This window comes from Condylura cristata, unplaced genomic scaffold, assembly GCF_000260355.1.
Source record: "Condylura cristata isolate star-nosed mole 26May11 unplaced genomic scaffold, ConCri1.0 scaffold00004, whole genome shotgun sequence".
NCBI lineage: Eukaryota > Metazoa > Chordata > Mammalia > Eulipotyphla > Talpidae > Condylura > Condylura cristata.
The window spans coordinates 38,221,997-38,241,264 of NW_004567105.1; the positions used below are offsets into that span (position 1 = coordinate 38,221,997).

General features: G+C 40.5%; 1 protein-coding gene across 2 annotated transcripts in view; it reads right to left on the reverse strand.

Annotated features, from left to right (window-relative positions):
* Positions 1 to 836: 836 nt before the first annotated feature.
* The window catches only part of ANO6 (anoctamin 6), a 179,995-nt gene continuing 161,563 nt past the window's right edge, over positions 837 to 19,268 (reverse strand). For both annotated transcript variants that reach the window (XM_012720473.1, XM_012720472.1), the window contains 4 exons: positions 13,724 to 13,929; positions 8,614 to 8,816; positions 7,858 to 7,963; positions 837 to 3,915 (listed from right to left, as the gene is read on the reverse strand). In XM_012720473.1, the coding sequence (XP_012575927.1) occupies positions 3,709 to 3,915; positions 7,858 to 7,963; positions 8,614 to 8,816; positions 13,724 to 13,929 (722 nt within the window). In that variant the 3' untranslated portion in view covers positions 837 to 3,708. The remainder of the gene's footprint in view (positions 3,916 to 7,857; positions 7,964 to 8,613; positions 8,817 to 13,723; positions 13,930 to 19,268) is intronic.

A 19,268-nucleotide genomic window follows, 5' to 3' on the forward strand; every position in this document is an offset into this window, starting at 1 on the left:
ATGGTAGCCTTTATCTGGATTTTTCTTTCTGTCCCAGACTTGCCTGGCCCCTTCTGCCCCTTTCTTTGAGTTCCCAGCAGGTACCTTAGATGGTGGCAAGCTTTCGGGCCTCAGTGGCCCCACTCGGGGTCATCCCTGCTTGGCTGACATTAACCCAGGAGGGATGGATAACTTAGGGTGCTGGATTTGGAAATTAGTCTTGTCTTTGTTGCACACCAGTTGTATTCAAGTTCTTTTCTATTCAAGGGCTTACACACGAGAGTGTATTTTGTCTTGATGCGGTAGATGGGCAGAATCCATTTTATAGTGGGCAGGTTTGAGGGTCCTGGGGTGCCCCTCACCTTGCCCTGAGACCCCATCATTCCTCCAAATAATGCTCATGAGTGTCTAGTTGACCCTTTGCTGGCCTTCCAATCTTTGATGGGGAAGTATTATTAGTTTGGGTACTGAGGATATTGTCAAGGATTACTTGACAATATTGTCCCAGTTATGGACTGTATTTATCTTAGTTGATTACAATTCTAATGAGATTTTGGCTGGTCAAAAAAAAAAAAAAAAGTCCAAGGATGGAATAAATTAAAATCTGAATTATATACTGTCCAGAAAAAAACAATTTAATTAAAAAATGAGATTATCGTTTCTATTCTTCCCATAATTTCTTCTTCCTGAGCTCAGAATCAGAACAGGTCCAAAGAGACTTTATGACCCACTCTGATGACACTGTCCCTAAACAGCAGATATATATGCTCTATTTCTTCCAAATCTTAAGTTAATTAAATCCAGATCAGACCAAAGGATTGTTTCAAAAAATGAATTTATTAAAATGTTCATAATTATAAAATATTAAAATGCACAGAAATTCACAATTAGAAACTTTACATTTTATGCCACAGTGTCTGAAAAGCATCAAATACTCAGTTCTACTTTAGTTAAGCTGCTTATACACTTTTAACTTTTCAAACATCTTAACATAGGAACATGAGAAGATGATACAAGGAGTGTTTCGACACAGCACGTCCACCCAACCCACTGTGAAGTAATGTTTTCTGAAATTCAAGGTGCAATTAAAAGGGAAGTTTGTGGTGAGTTTCTCAGATGGCCTTTTTCATTTTCAAAACGGATGGTTTGCTAATACCATATCTAAAAGACTGGAGGCTATAAGGAAAAAAATCCCCTGAGAATTTTAGTCTGATGCTTCAATTCATTTAAATTCACAGGCATTATAAAATGATATAAAACTGACATTTCTCTAGTGGTTAACACTGGACAGGTCTGGGGCCAGATTGTCTCTTCACAAGTAAAAGAACACACCATCATTCTCCCCGGTGAGGCCTCTCCTCACACTTAGAGACCCGGCCAGATGGCTGGCAGACTCCGACAAGTCGGCACCAGACTTGCATTAACATGGCTGGTGTCACGGACGCCCTCTACGACTGAGCTGTCACGGACACCGGCCGTGCTGTACATCACACTTCTGCCTTTAAAAAAGTTGAGGTGTTTTTCCCTCCTGTCCACAGAAGCACATCTTAAATGATGAAGACGATGTATGAAAGATGATTTAAGAAAACATAAATGCACACAGCTTTTCAGTTCTATTGTACATACATAAGATAAGGCAAAACATTTCCTTTTCTGTTTCCATAAACAGTGAGTAACTGCAGAACCCAATACTAGGAGATAGTCACACACTTCAGAAACGAACAGAGGTAATAGGACAGGTGACCCCACTTCTTGTAGCAGCAGGGAAAGCACAGTGGGGACACCACTAGGCTGTGGGGACGCACCAGGAAAACATTCATTTCCCCCTCGCTGTGTGGCCAGGTTGCCAGGAGGCCTGCGAGTTGGGCTTGTGAGTTGGTGAATGCAGTCCTTGAGCCCCTGGGACGATTCCGCAGTCTGGAATGCTGCCTGGATGGACCTGCACACTTTTCATTGTTCACTTGTTTATTTAACATTCACAGCAGGCATCTCATGCCTGGAGCTCAGCCACTCTGCTATATTGATACAAGCCTCTGCGTCTGCGCCCTGAAACACATTTAGTGTTCCTCCGCTCTTGGGGTCCCGAGAGGCTTCGCTCCTGTGGCACCTGTGCATTTAGCAGCATCCTGTGGGTGGTGGCCCATCTGGCAGAAGCCCAGTGCCAGGCTCTTCTTCCTACACCCAGTACTGCCTTGTGACCGTCAGGGGAGGAAGGTGCAGGCCCCATGTCTTCTTCAGAGCCCACCAGGTGCCTACAAGACAGCAAAGTGCAGTAGAGACTGCTAAACTGAGCAAATCAAGGCAAGAAGTACATGGTGGGGGTGTGGGGTGGGGGTGGGCAGGGTTGCAGCAGGAAGTAACTTGCAGCTGAAGGCAGGTTTGGGAGCAGACAGGGCTCTTTTCTTATCCTTAATCACCTGATTGGTTTTAGCAGAGGTTAGATGCGCAAATCAAATCTAGAGCCTCTTTTCTTGATTGGGAATAATCTGGGTACATTCCTGACTTCACCCCTCCTTCCCCTCACTGGCCCCCTGGTACAAATATGCAATTATATGCAGTGGTGGGGAGCAAGGAGCCCCATTTACTGTGGCAAGTGCTTAGGTATGCTGATCAAGCCGACAAGACACTCCACTCTCAGGGGACACAGAGCAGCTCCGAGTCGGGCGCCTGCCGTCCTCAACACAGTCATGTCACGGAGGCTGCATGGTGAGGCATCCACGGTGGTGCCGTGACCTGTGTGATACTGAAACTCCGTATCCAGTGAATAAAGGCAACTGGTGGGACTGATGGGCTTCTCTTTTCCAGACCATTCAATCGATAACAATGCGATTTTAATCACTCGATTTCATTTTTTCCTAGCATTCTTAAAAGAGGTAAGTTAATAAACCTGATTAACATGAGTTACAGTTCTAGTTGAATGTGTCCCTTTCCCCATTTCTGTCACTTTTATTCCCTGAAGAGCTGCAAAGCAGTCAATACTGAGTAGGCACAGAATAGTCTAGAAGAGATCCTGGAAGATAAAAGGCGTCACCGTGGATTAGTACAAGTAAGCTTCAGAAACTCAGTGTCTATTCCAGTCCGTTAAGAGTATTTCTTTGAGATGGAAAGGCAGGCGTGAGTGGTTACAAACTATTTCCTCTTATTCACCAAGATTTCTGTTTCTGCAGGGATGTGATAACACATCTAAATACTGGAAATGTTTGAGTCAATCTGCCCTTGGATGTAGTGTTCAAAATGAATTCTGAGTTGGCTATTTTTAATCACAAGCTAGAAAGGTGTTCAGTTTTTCAATGGTGGCACTGAAAGGGAAAGAGAACTCTGGAACAGGTCTGGTCAGGTGAAGAAATAAAATACTGCTGGAAAAAAAAGGAGAATGTGTGCTTGAAACAGAAAGGAATGAAAATAATTAAATGGAGGAAAAAATGTTCTGTTTCAGAAGGGGTGAATTTTAAGCACCCCGAGAGATTCTTCTGTGTTACTAAAAGTCCAATATAGCAAAAAAGGTGATATTGAATGTTTTCCAGGTGATTAGTTTTATGCCTTTGTTGATCTAAGTTTTCCTAGTTCCTGCATTGCTAGCTGAAACTGAAAAAAACATCTACATGAAAATGGCAATTGTCAAGATTTCTTCATCAAAAGGATTTAACTTAAACATTCTCATTAGTGATTCATAATCTATTTTGACAGAGCTGAACTCCTTAAAGTGCATCTCAGAACTTTAGAAAGCCCTTATTCTGACTTGGGTCGTGTATTGTTATCTGTTACTTCTCCCCCTTTCCCAAAGATCCCCCCCAGGTTTTTCGTTATATCATTGAGGTGATTTTCACGAAGAAACTTTTGCGTTAGGTACTTTTCTCTCTCGATCTTGCTCTTCGTGCTTTTCGATACGTCTGGAATTGCATAGGAAATGAAAAACTTCACAGAGTAGATGAGATGCTGTAAAAGAGAAGGAAAAAGTGTCAAGCACCAAAAAAAAAAAAACAGAGGGAAACAGTTTCTTTCAGCTGTTTGTGCTGGTTCTCACAGCAGAGTATCAGGACAAGGTTGCAGGTGCTGTGTGTACATCCAGTCTTTCCCATCAGGCCATAGTTATGCCAAGGAGCTACATCATATTACTTTGCAAATTTCAAGAGGTCTACTGGATAGGGAGAAAAGAGTCTATCTAATACCTTCATTAGTTTTAAAGACCAGTGATGAACTACTCATGTGCCATCTCCACAGCTATATTATTTTCTCTTTCCTAGGCTTCTTCACTAACTCATATGATGGTGAACAGGGACATGATCTGAGAATTAGCAGTTTTATAATTGGGCAAACATCACAGAGTGTGGTGACATATGCCCAGATGGGTCAGCAGACTCCACAGTAGACTCTGGTAGGGTCCACTGGGACCACAGTCATCCTGGGTCCTACTGTTGATGGAAACATTGTGAACCGATGTGTGACTGTTTGCACTTCATTTTCTTTAACTTTTGATATTTTAATAATATGTCTATATTCCAAAATAACATTTAGTCTTGCTTGATTTGAGTATCATAAAAACATATGCTACTACATAATTTTAAAATTGCATTTTCCAACAAAATTTGCAAGGTGACATAGATCCAACAGGGAGAAGAACAGTGGGTCAAAACTGGGGAGAGAAGAGCACAAGGGACTGTGGTAATGGTCAAGGGTGCTGTGGTGGTATGGAAATTATGGGATGACACCTGAGGGTAGAAATCAAATATTGTACAAAAAGTGAACAATGATATAAGAAAATAAAGTTAAAAAAATAAAACTGCTTTGTTGATTCAATTATTCATAATGCTATTGTGTCAATTGTAGTCTATTCATTTTTTTCTTCTATATAATATTCCATTGTGTGGAAAAACCAAAGTGTACATATTCTGTATCAGCAGAGACTGGGCTTGTTTCCAGTTCTGTATGAGAAACAATGATATTGTACATGTTCTTGTGCTCGGGTCCTGGAGCACAGCTGAGCATTTCTCAGGGGTAGGCACCAAGGGATTAGATGACTGAGACTCTTTTTTACATGAGTGCTCAATTTTACAACAGTACATGATAGTGTTTTCCAAAGCCATTGTATCAGCTTACACTCCTTCCAACAGTGTGGTGCTTTCAGTATTTATTATGGGGTCTTACTGTGATATTCCTTGAGACTAATGAGAGTGACTAACTTTTCACTTATTCACTACTTGAAGATCCCTGACCAAGTAAGGATTCAAAGATAATATACAAATATACAAAAACAGAACTAAAAACAAATAACTCATGGTGTTAAAAAGTGATCAGTTATGGGAAGTCAGAATTGTAAGAGTTAGTGAGCTATAGTGGGAGGGCAATTTTACTGAGATCCGTTCCAGGGTAGGCCAGATAAGGCTCAGTGAACAGAGACTTTAGGGAGGTGAGGGATTAACACTGCCCAGATACGGGGCAAGCGAACTGTCAGGCCTTTATGCTGCTAGCCTCTGTGACGATCACATGCAGCCTTGAATGCTGAAGGCGTGCTTGGAAGCGTGGGCTTGGGGCACATGCGCCTGATGGCGGACACCTGAAGTATGGTGCAGACATGTGTGAGGTGCACACCTGGGCTGAGAGTTGAGGGTGTAAGGGCAGCGCCACTCAGAGACAAAGGACGACTGCAGCAGAGGATTGCTATGACAGGACAGATGATTCCAGAGGCCTGACTACGAGATGATGCCAGAAAGAGCCCAAGGAGAAAAGTGTACAGATTTTCTGGGGGCCTAGCACCCTAACTCACCAGCCTGCAGGTTTATCTCACAGCAGTTGGTGTAGAAAGACTATTAAAGCCTGAAAAAGCCACTCAGGCTCTAGGACTGTCCTTTATCCATCTGCCTGAATCAATGAGAACCTGCCCTGTGCTTGCTGGCACTACAATGTATCAGGAGAAAAGATATTCTGGGCAAAGGGCACAGGCAGCCAGAGTCTGTAGGGTGAAGATGCAAGATGTGGTCTAGCAATGGCAAAGCTGGACTGAGGTCCGCGAGGAGGAGAGAAGACATGGGGAGGTGATCAGTGGCACACATAACGCCTTGTACGCCACTGTAAGACTTTGGCTTTGCTCTGAGGGACAACAGGGCCCCCTTATTGGATGGTCACCTTAAGTCAGTGCAGAAACAACTATGATTACCCCTGGTGTCAGCAGCAGAGCTGGTAAAGAGCAGGTCCAGCTGTGCTGTTTGTTCAAGAAAAAGCCACCGGCACTGGATGTGGACTAAGGAGAGAAACAAGGAGCTAAAACAGAGTTTCAAGCAGAAGAAGGCAATCAGCTGGGTCATCAAATGTTTCTCATCAGTAATGGCAGAATTTGAGATGCAAGAGATATTAGTGTTTGAAAGATGGAAATTATATAGTAAAGAGGTGAAAGTTGATGGAGGAAAGAGACATGGTCTTTTTGAACATGTTTCTGAGGTGCATAACAATATAGATACCTGGACTGTCTGTTATACCATCCTTGCATTTCTGAGATACAGCAAGTGTACTGCGATATTATCTTTAAAAACGATACCGCTAGGTTCAGTCCGCATACTTTAAGATCTTTGCAGATCTATGAAGTGGCTTACGATTTTCCTTTGTCTTTCCATTCCTGCCTGATTTTATGATCTAACATGATATGGAAACTACTTCTTTTTCTGATCTCTGGAGGAGTAGATGTGAGATTGGAGTGTTCGAGAAAGTTTGATATCATTCCTGTAAAACTACATGGTGGCATTTCCATTGTGGAAAAAATTTTCAAGTGCTCTACACTGCACTGTATTTCTGGGTTGACAGCTGTCTTCTTTTAGCAGTTTGAAGAAATTAGGCTCCACTCTTGTGGATTCCATTGTTGGCTATTAAAAAACGTCTATTCTCATTCTAATTTAAAATTTTCTTTGCCAGTCTCTTTTTGTCTGGTCTTTTAAGACCTTCAGTGTAGTGCATTTTTCTTACAGTGTGTGTAAGTGTGGATTTCTTTGTTACTATTCTACTTCATATTTGTTGTGCTTTCTACTCTGTGAACTGAGGTATTTCTTTAATTAGGAAAAATTTTTAGCCATTATATCTTTAAATATTTCCTTTTCCTATTATGCATTTTCTTCTGTGACTTTTTCATTCTGCTTAACCTATTTTTGATATTTTCATTTTCTTAACCTTTGATGTGCTAAGGTTAATTTTTGGAGTCCTATGTTCTATTTCATTAATTTTCTGTTCATTTTTATCTAAACTTCTATTCAGTACATATCTGATTTTTTTTTTCATTTCTACAACTACATATTTTTATTGTGAAAAGCTCTAATTATTGGGTTATCAGAAAAGTCATGATGTATTTTTTAATATTTTCTATGCAAACATGCATCATGACTTTTCTGACAACCCAATATTTTTCAAAATTACTATGCAAGTTATGAGATTTTAGAATTTATTCACTCAGTATAAGAAATAAAGTTATCTGGATCAATTGCAAATTTAGAGTTGCCTAGCCATTTTTATAACTGGTCAGTTTTAGGGATACTATAAAATGTGATAAAATTATAGTAATACAAATAAGACTAGTATAGCCCTTAAAATTTCTCAAGGGCAGAGGTCACATCTTCCTCATTTTGAATAAGACCCTTGAAAGATACTCAGTTAAAGCTGAATAACTGAAAAGAATTGAATACTTTTAGCATACAATGCTTTTAACTTTGAAAGCAGATGACTAACTTCATTTAACTGATGAGAACAGTATTAATACTGATACAAGTCAGATCTAATTAATGTGTGTCTTCGATTAAAGAAAAAAGTACTGTACATTTTAAGTCAGAGTTGACAACACAATGTTAATAAAAGGTTCACAAATATACCGCCTTATATTTCAAAACAGACTCCTCCTACCTCCATGACAATGATAAAAGCCAGCTTGGCTGCAATCACGTGCCAGTAGTAGATGTTGTGCTTGTATTCTTGGGGGTGTCCTGGGGGATACCGGAAATCACGATACCTGGAGACAAAGTGGAGAAATATCAGGAGGTAATTCTGACAAACACTGTAAACACAGAAATCAGACTTAATGCAATGTTTTCTTTTTTAAATTGGACAACATGCCATTTGCATCAAGAAAGGCTTTTGAGGAGTCAAACTAAGTACATTTTCATGGCTCCTTTAGGAAAAAAGGAAAAAATAAACCACTATGACCTAGAGCTGACGAACGTTATCAACTGGTAATTTACTCAATATATGGGTTTTCAGATAATCTTACCAATCAGGCAAGTAAATTCGGAGAGCTTTGGAGTTTAGAGATCCTATTAGGCCAGGCTGAGGTCTCTGTATTCTTTGTTAGATGAGAGTGCTAGTTTGTCATTAATATCTTTAAATTGTGCTGGAGCAAACACTTTAGTTATAACAGCTGCATTATCCTGCCTTTTGGAACTTTTAAAACTTCTTCATTGTTAAGTTACATGACTTTCCTCCTGGCTCAGTCTTCTTGTAATAATCATTTGAAAGTTCCCCATTAGATCGGTCTGAAAATTCTAACCTATTCAAAGTTTGATTGAAAAGAAAGCTAGGGGAAAATGTCAGTTTTACTTAAGGACACTAAATAATGATGTCACAATCACCTCCTTTTTAAGATGCATAATTTTTTAAACTTGCCTGCACGTGGTATGGTTACCGAGTCCAATGTAAGGATTTCCATCACTCTTGTTTTTGAAGTCTGCTATGTTGAAGTAGGACAGGGTGTTGTTGATGTAACCCTCCATGGTGTAGTGGCTGTGATCTCCGTAAGGGGGGACGGAGAAGGACCAGTAATATACCAGGCGCGGGATCATGTCTGATGTGAAAGCAATAATCATGGCCTGTGTGGGAGGAAAACAGTAAAAGGCATCAATTTAAGACACCTGTAGAGATAGGTTAATAAATATGCCCGAATTATATTTTCATTATATTTTTCATCTTTTTTAAAGATCTAAAAACTTTAGTTCTTTTTGTATCAAAGGGCTAACATAGAGTAAACTGTCTTAACATCTTTTGAGTAGCTGCTTTATTTTTTTAAAATGTTTTACTTATTTTTGTGTAGAAGAATTGGGGTGCAGGTGAGAGGTGAAAGGATTTACCAGAGATAGAGTGGGGAGCAGAATGGGTGGATCGAATGAAACCCACTGCTGAGGAGGAGCAATGGGGTGAGAGAGGAGTGGTCTGCTCTGCCCTGTGGGTCAGCTCCCTGGCCAGGGATCAAACTCTGGCCACAAGGGTGATAGGCCTGAGTCTTAACCCCAAGGACACCATGGAGGCCCTTGAGTAGTTGCTTTAAAGTGGATTAGTTAATTTCCTTTTGATCTTTAATTCTAATGCGATGTCCAGAAGTTCAAAAGCAAGGGCTTGATAATTATCCTTTGGTGTTACATAAATTTTCTCTAAAACTTTTAAATTTGCATTTTTAACTTTCCAGTACATAAAATTGGTTTGAAGGAACACAAAGGTAAAGACTATGCTTTCCCAAATAACATGTTTCTTAAAGAATGTACAAATAATTGTACAAGAGGGTACTATTGCTAACAAAATAGCTACTTATATATATTATATATAAATTAGTAGTTATCTTCAAAAATTAGGATAAGAAAAAATTCAATCAGCCTTAGAACTCTGCTTGATATAATTTCAAGCTTTCTTTTGTGATTCAGATATTCCTAATGTATGTGAAATAATGAAAGTTAACATTATGAAAATCCTTTTTAAATAACTGCTATAAAACAGATTTTCTATTACTTGCCTCTCAAAAATAGAATCTAAACTACACAAAATATATTTTCCTTGATCTGAAGTAAGTACTGGCCTTCAAAGTCATATTTTTTACTGTTTGGGGCATTTAGGTACCATAGTATAGGATCACACTATACTATGTTAAAAACATATAGGATATGCTATAATATCTTAGAAAAGACGGCCTGATTTATTTTAAAATTTCAGTACATACTAATATACATCATTTCATTAGAAAGTGAGAATTTTTTTCATTAATTTTACTAAATGTTGGCAGCAAAAATCTACACCAGGCTCATTGTCTTCACACTGTTCAACAATGATGTCTATTTTGTTCCAGGGCTCAGTATTTAAGCCTCTTAACTTTCAATAGAGTAAGTAGAGAAAGTTATGAACAGTACAAGTGATCAAATAACAAAGTTTTACTGTTTTTCCAAATTAAAGGAAACAAATACAGGTCAATTTTAAACCTGGGAGACATTTATTAAGCCATAAAGTCATTATGAACTATACAAATATTCTCTGAAATTTTTTCATTCAGGCTAGAAATTCTCCAATGCATAAACTCAGTTTGAAGGGAAGAAGAAAGTCAAAAAGTATGCTTTAAACTAAATTCTAATATAATAGGTGAGATATAGAAACAACCCAAATGCCCCAAAACAGATGATTGGATAAAAAAGCTGTGGTCTATATGCACAGTGGAATATTAATCAGCAATCAAAAAGGTAAACTCATGCCATTTGCAGCAACGTGGATGGAGCTGGAGGGGGATGATGCTCAGTGAAATAAGTCAGAAGGAAAAAAAATATCAGATGGTTTCACTTATGGGGGAATGCAGGGAAGCCAAATAAGGGGGTTGGGGGAAAATAATAACAATAAATAAAAAATAACTATAAATCAGAGACATTCTGCTCTGGAGGGGTCAAAACAGGGAAGGGGAGAGCATAAGGGACTGTGGTGATGGTGCCCGGGTGACTGGGTAGTGGGAACTTTATGGGGACGACACCTGAGAGGAGAAAGCAAACAGTGTACAAAAATGAACAATGAAGTACAATATATATAAATAAATAAATTATACTATAAAAAATAAACACTAAATGAGTATAAAATATAAACCAAATTCTATGTGAATCAACATTGCTAAATGATTCATTTACCGAGGCAGAAGAACAGACGTGTTTTTGGCACAACATGATTTTTAATAATGTTCATCTGAACATATGGTTTAGACACAAAGAGAACACAGCCAAGATCTCAGGCAAAGCAAGAAAAACAACCCAGGGCTTTCGATTGCAAAACTTCCCCCACTAGAAGGGACTCTGTCTTTCCTCTGCAGTGAAAAGTGTGTGTGCATATCTGCCTGTCAGCTGGTATTGATGGTGGTGGCAGAGTAAGGAAGAATATTTTATTTTTCTGGACTTCAAAAGATTAAAATTTCCTGTTATCACTTAACTCAATGATAGCCTTTTATTGACCCACCACAGACGGGCTTTAGGAAGCTACAAATATTCCAACGAGGGAGGTAATTCTATTGTCTTCTGACAAGATACTTTTTCCTCCTGAACTGAGCTGCTTTGAGACACTCTGCAAGAGCACAAATAAATGCAGTGTGCTTCATTTTCCATGCTGTTCTGAACATGATTTTCCATTTATATAAAATAAATTAAAATTGGTCTTCAATGCCAGATGCTCTGGCATACTACAGCAATGTCAATTCAGCTTATTGATTGAACCAGTAGCTTTAAGAAGATTTTATACCAAATTCCTGCTTGTTGTCCATTCTCATCCCTGGTGGCTATTCTATTTTTCCTACTGTTAAAAGTTCTTCTGTTAGACTTTTATGTGCACATTAGAGGGTGGAGACCTGTATAAGGCAGGTAGGGGGAAATTATACCTGCTTACTTCTGACATACATACATATAAATATATGCAGGACCTGCATCTTGGAACATGAAACAACATGGAGAAAAGACTGCCCATAGATTAATCGATATCACAAATCTAGTAATTTGTTTTTCTAGAACATAATAACATGATGCATAAGCTATCGGAAAAAGCAACTATGGCTAAGAATCAGCAGCGCTGTGAGCTGGCAGGTGTGTGCCTGTGTGTTTACACACACACAATGCCTTGGAGACGTAGCCGACAGGCCATCTGGGCTAGTGCAGCATGGTCTGCTGCGAGCACTGGGGGAAGGTGCCGACATCATCAAGCTGGAGAGCTGGAGGAAAGGGACTGTGAGTCAACTGATGTTTCCAGGTAGTGGAAGGTCATATAAAAGCCCTGGAGTTTCAAACCTTGTTCCTGTAGATTTTCCTACAGCATATAGCCCACGATCCTGTCTAGCTTAGAGCTGTCCAGTAAGCTGAACATGATAGGTTCTTTCTTTCATGACTTTGGCATTGAAAGGCCCACTGTCCTATTTCTGAACATTAAGTCTTCAATTTTGCAACAAGTGGATTTAAAGGTGTGGCTACCTGGGTGAATGGAAACTGACCTAACCTAGTAGCTGTTTAAGTGTGTGACTTACAACTTTCTCCCAAAAGCAGAGACTCTAGCATGAGATTCAGGTAAATTGAGAGTTCTTGGGGGGGTACACAGCTGGGCTCCAAAGATCTTGTTTTTACTGTATGAAACTGTAATGATGGGCCTGAAATTCTTGTACCTCTAGAACAGATACTCATAAAAGTCTACAGAGCCAACTGATGATGATAAATAATAATGACAGTGACACATGGTGAAATTCTTGAGCTTCTAGTTTAGATGTCATCAAAATAGACCCAGTAAATGATGAGAAATAAGAAGGGTAAGAGAGCAGCTGCTACCATCCCAGAGGCATGGGATCTGAGCAGCCCATGGAGGAATTCCTCCTTCACCCTTGGTGGTAAATAATATTCTCATAATATGCGGTAGGGAATTGTTTGACTTACAACTGAAAAAAGTGAAACTTGGAAGTGTCAAGTCTAGTCCAAGATCACATGGCTTGGAAGCTGCCCTGTTCAGCCATCCTCACCCAGCAGCTTCACCCTAGGGACAGCCCAACTCTCCCATGGGGGACAGAAGGCTGAGGACTCAGGACCCAACTAAAACTCAGAAATTCTTTCTCTGGAAATCATGAAATTAGAGGAGAAATTAGTAAAATTAGAGGAGAAAGTAGCCTTGTTTTTATGGGCATTTCTAGGAAAGGAGTCTACTGAGGAGCTGTTGTGCAGATTAATGGGCTTGGGAGCTCCTGTTGGCATTCCTGCCGCCACCCCCAAACTGAGGGGGTAGGCAAGAGACTACTTCATAATTGACATAGGTTATAAGCAAAATAGGCTCTGTTCCCTCACAGCTGAGCTACCTACAGGGACTGCTTAGCCAATGACCAGACTGGGGCTAACAGAGACCGGGGGTGAGAGAGGGCAGGGGCAGGAGTGTGGGTGGGTAGGGGGATGATAGGGGGAGAGAAAGAAGAAGGGGTCATCCAAAATAGGCCCCCTTCAAGAAGCTGCACCAAGAGTGAAAGAATGCAAAAAGTGTTTATGCTAATTAACAAAGTTAATGTTTTAAGTTGATGGTTTGGAATATGTAGTTAAATATATTAGAATTACAGCTTTTGTGTTAGAGACTTTATACTTTAAACAGACCGGTTTCTACCCACATTATAAAAGCACTACTGGATGATAATTTTTATAGCCACAAGAAGAATAAAAGATTTACAATGAGTATGTTTGTATTGAATAAAAACTTGAGCAAATGAGCAATACTAGTGTAATGGTCACGTGTCTTAGCATCTGCTACTGTAAGAGATCTTAACATGGCAAAGCAAGAATAATAATTACTAACAATTAAAATACATTTTAAAAAGAATAACAAATATAGTTTAAACTATGTTAATATCAAGATGATAGTCCTGGCATTGTCATTAAAAAAAACCCCAACCATTTGATTCCTTATGTAGCAACTCTCATATATTTCTGGACTTGTCCAGGTCTTTCCCTGTGAAGCTGGGCTTACTCACATTGGTCACCACGGCCATTATCGCAATTCCTTGCATGATGGGCTGCCATGCTCCGATGTCCTGGGCTTTTTCTGGTACCATCCGTCTATACTGGGTGGTCATTTTCCAAGCGTCCACTCTTATTTCCAATATATTGTTAATCAAGGCCAATAGAGGGGCCAGTGGGAAAGAGGCCACAAATAAGGTGACGAACCCAAACTGAATAACTGTCAATGGAATGGACACACATCATGAAGTGGCAGATGGATGGAAGGACAAGGTCTTTACTCTTGTACAGCCAAGAGAAAGGCCGACAACAAGCCAAATCCCACAGCGAAAAGGCACCGTGCAGATACCACTTAACATGTAACATTGGAAGAGCCAAACCAAACACAACTATGACATCTCTACGAAAAGGATTAATTATAACCTGTTTGTTACATGTACACACTTAGTAGGATTAATACATTAATAATAAATACATAAAAAAATTTAATTCCACCAAAGACATTTGCTGGTAACACACCTGTGATATGCTAAGCATAGTATTCATTTGCTGTGTCGAAATAATAAAATGTTGGAAAATGATTCATAACTTAGGACTAAAAAAAGAAAAGGAGTATTGTGGAAATGTCTAACAACTTAAGAATAAATAAGAAATGTCCTCTGGGGAAACTCTATTTATAGACTGTTGGAAGAAATATGTTAAAGAAGCAGATAAGGAAGCACCTCTGAGTTTATGGATTTGAGTTCAGAGAATTCCAGACCATGGAAATATATGTGATCAAGGTTTGTAATAGTCACAGTATAATCTTTCTTTAGAATTTTTATCTTGAAACTGTGCTAGTTTGTGTGGTTACAGGAATCCAGATTCACTGAATTGTAGAAGCTCTTCTTCCTCTTCTGTAATTAATGTGGAGCAGCACAGATTCAGGGGAAGTTGTACCATGGGGGTGGGGGGGTAGAATTTAGAAAAGAAAGACCAGAAAACCAATGAGATCTTTCTATTTCAGAGCCTCTCCTCCTACCAGGTAGACCTTGAAAGCAAACCCACAGCTAAAAATGTAGATGAGAAGGAAATTTACCATCCCTCTGACATATTGCTGGAAGAGGGGCATGACCTCTTTATCTAGAAAGGAAAGACTGAGGTAGGGGTAGTGGGTAGGAGAAACTGTTACCTCCTTGTGTTCTAAAAGGCCAGGGAATGTCATGAAAGAGTGGACAGGGCTAGAAAGATCTAGCAGGTGTATAGGCTAGGCAGGAGGCAAGTCAGAAAAGCCAGGACCAGGCTGGTGACAGCAGCTCAGCACTGAGCCAGGCTCCACACCTGTGTCTGTGACTCAGTTATCTCATGTGACTCACCTGCCTAGAGGGGCTGGCAAGTGAGGGAATGCTGGAATGTATGCCCAGCTCTGGTACCCTGGCAAGTACATGTAGCCAGTGAGGGCACGTCCTCCTGAAGGCAGAGCCCACCACTGCCCTGCTGGAAAATGAGCTCAGAGTTGCCAGATCTCACTGTTCCAAAGCAGCCAGATATGAGGACTGTGTTAGCAATAGACTTAGTTAAAAACATAAAAAAAAAAGATACTATTTATAATGACAACAGAAACACACATTTTTAAGAATAAATTAGTATGAAATGTCAAGTAATTGGACTTAAAACGGACTTTAATAAATAAAGAAAACAAAAAATAATGAATGAATGAGTGAATGGTAGGATGGACTGTACTATTCAATTGGGCAGACTCCAATTTGGGAATATATCCACTTCCACCCCTCTTCCAAATTTAATTTAGAATTCTAAAGTAAATTTAGAGTTCCTCAAAAATACAAATGTACAAGTAAAATAACAAGGAAGGCTGTCTGAACTGAGTATCAGGGATATTCTGAATAAGGATAAAATGAAAGCAGAGCTCTGAGGTATAAAGATATATAATGATACTGGAGTAATTAAAACAGTTTAGAACTAGTGCATTGACATGGCATGAATTAAACAGAATAGATTTTAAAAATAGATTTTAATATTGATGGGATTCCCATATGGATGTTTCTAAAATTGGATCTGCCATTTGATCCAGTAATTCCATCCCTAGATATCTACCACCAAAATACAGAAACATTATTTGAAAAGAAACACACACTCCCATATTTATAGCAGCACTATTTACAACAGCCAAGATGTGGAGACAACCTAAGAGTTCCAAATTGATGAGTGGGTCAGAAAGATGTAGTACATATATACAGTGGAATACTATTCAGCCATCAAAAATATAAACACACGTCACTTGCAGCAACATGGATGGCACTGAAGAGCTTATGCTAAGTGAAGTGAGCAAAAAGGAGAAAGATAAGTACTGGATGATCTCACTTATATGTAAAGCCAAACAAAGGGTCACACAAAGATAAACTGTAAATCAAACCCTTGAAAGCTGAGCATAGACCTGAGGCATCCAGGAGGAAGGCGGGAGAGGAGAGAGAATAGGGGAGATGGGAAGAACATAATGGACCGTAGAAGAGGACTATAGTTGCTTTGTGGCCATCACCAAAATCATACCTGAGATGAGAAATACTATACTGTCAAAATATTAACAGGACCAGAAGCAATTAAAGAAAAAAAATAAATGTGATACCTGAAACCAGTGAAATAAGTAAATATTGGAACAATTAGTGAAATCATTGGAAAAACTGTTAATGGTTACTGACGTTTTACACCAAAGTAAATTCTAGATTGATTAAAAATTTTAATTTAAAAATACACCTTCAGGCCCTCCCTGGTGGCGCAACGGGTTAAAGCACAGCACTAAGAAGCTGTGCTTCAGCCAATTCCGCATGAGTTCGATCCCTGCCTGCCCTGGAGGTGACCACATGGCGTGGCAGACCTCTCCTGACCTGCCCGCTGCTCCCCTCCTCAGCAGTGTACTTCGCCGATCTGCCTGTTCTGCTCCCCACCCTGTCTCTGGTGAATCCTCTCACTGCCCACACCTCTGGACTGTACCCCAGTTCTGTATGAATAAATAAATAAATCTTTTAAAAAAAATTACTCAGCTTTAAAAAAAAAATACACCTTCACCCAAAAACATGGTATAATTTGTCCTGATGTTTACACGAGAATGTTTAAAACCAAGAACATAAAAAATATGAAATGTATTCATTCAGTAAGGCAAAAAAACCCATTGTAAAAAAAAAAAACCTCACCCAATACTTTTTTATGGGCCTGTATACCACTCTCTCAACTCTGTGCCAAGCTTCTTGCAGGAAGTTCGACGTTCTCACTATCCACGACTATCTCTGCAAAGCCTGACATCCCTCATCACTGTCTGGCAAACTGCTGGGGCACAGGGCCCAAAGCCAATGGCCATTTCAGTTCTTATTTGATTACTTTTATTATCGGTGAGTATCTCTCTCCCTGAGGAATGTGCTTCCTCTTGATTTTTGTTTTACTTGAATGTTAGAAGAGTAAAGAAAAAAAAAAAAAAGCACGGGAGCATGTGAATGTAATCATATACTCAGAACCTAACATGCCTCCGTGCTTTTCCCACCTTTCCCTTTAGTGCCAGCAATTAAGTGTGTGCACTGCTGCTTGCTCCTTCCTCACTGGTTAGTTTCCATTATGCTACTTTTGGTCTGTGTTCCAGTTCCTCGTAAGCCTTTGAAATCTTCTCTGTGTGGACACAACTCCCCGATGGACTTCTCCCACCTGCCCTGCTCCTCCTTCTCTTTGTGGCTTTCTATCCCTCCATTTACTTTTTAAATGCCTCTGGGAAGAGTCACATCACCAGTTTTCCCCTAGCAGGGCTGATTCACCCCCTGACCTTGCCTGGAGTCCTCTGAGTTCGAGCTTTCTAATGGACTCCTCTCAGACATCCCACAAACAGCTGCTCAAGATCTGTGAGTCTAGGGCCTCCCTGGTGGTACAGAGGTTCAAGTCCCAGCACCATCGAGTTATCACCAGCCACTGCGGCCTGAGTTCTATCCTCAGCCAGGGAGCTGACCTACATGGCACAGCAGAACTCTCCTGTCTTGCCCGCTGCTCCCCTCAGCAGTGGATTTCGGTGGATCCACCTGTTCTGGTCCCCACGTCTCTAGTGAATCATCCACCGATACTTCTGGCCTAGACCCCAGTGCTCATAGGCATAAATAAATAAATCTTAAAAATAGATATCTGAGACTAATTCATTTCCTCCAAATCATGTCCTCTGCAATTCCACCCACATTCAGTCTCCAGAAATTATCTTAATTCTATTCCCCACTAGCTATGTGCTCTCACCTTTAACAACGACTGAATTTCTCTCTGTCTCAATTCCTCAGATCACAGCCTCTGTTTCAGTAGTTACAATTATTTAGGTGACCTACTGGGGTCGCCTATTGAAATCTCTTCTTCCTACCAAAATAGACCCACCCCAAATAATTTCATCCCCTTTTGCTGTCAGAGTAGTTTGATCATCTCCAAAGCACACATTTCCTTAAAGATCAGTTCAAGTCCCTTGGAGAAGCCCACAAAATCCATGGCGACACAGCCCTTGCTTTCTGCTAACCCTCCCCTACAGCCTTGTTGCAGCCACACTTGGCTTCTCTCCCATTCTTTGAACGGCCCAGCCTGTTTCATGCCCTTGACCTTTCCACTGTGTCGTCTTCTCATAAAATGTCTGTTTGCTCCACCATAGTTTGCTTCCTCCTTCAAAATCCAGTTGGAATAAACCTAATTTTCATTCACCTTCTGGGCAACCCCCTAAGTACTCGGCATCCTTTACTTGTGAGGGCAGGGACTAGTCTTCTGGTCTTGCTGTGCTCAAAAAAGTGCTTGTTGATTAAATGAATGATTCAAGAGACTGGAAGCCTAAGAATTCTCTCGCCCACTAACTCGTTGTCACTTTGGCAACAGCCAGCAAAGACTAGGAAACTCCACCCCGGGTGGTAGCCAACAGCAGCCGGACATGAAGGCCTGGGGGAGGCCGAGGCGGAGTCCTGGAGAGCGGGGCCTCCAAGGAGCTCTGGAAAGCCAGGAGGAGAAAGGGAAGGCACCCTGAAAAGGAGATGGAGGCGGCAAGTCCAAGTTAATGGCGAGAGTGGAAGAGGCTGGAAGAGAAGCAAAGAGGGCTCTTTCCCCTCCAGCCCCACATCCTGGCTTTGTCCACTGTGGAAGGCACCACCAGGCTCTGGAGAGCCTAGCCTCTGGGCTGTGTGATGTTCTAGGCACAAAAGGCTACTTCTGGCTCTCAGGCATTAAAACTGATACCTTTCCTTTCTCTTATATTCTGGGTCTGAGTTTCCAGAGTTACATACACTCTGGGAGACCATTCTGGTTCACCCCCAGGTTATTGGGATGATCTCGAAGGATAAGAAATTGATTAAAGAATATTAAAAAAATTCACACACACAGAACATATATCTCATTATGGGGTGAGGTGGCTGTTGCTATGCTCACGTAAAATTGACTACCAGCTGGATACATGCACTGAAAGGCCAAGAGTCCTAAAACCAGGGCTCCACAGGTTTCAAAGATGCCAAGGCCTTGGTGGTCACACCCACCGGGATGAACCCAGCGCAGAGAGAGATGTGCCCTAAA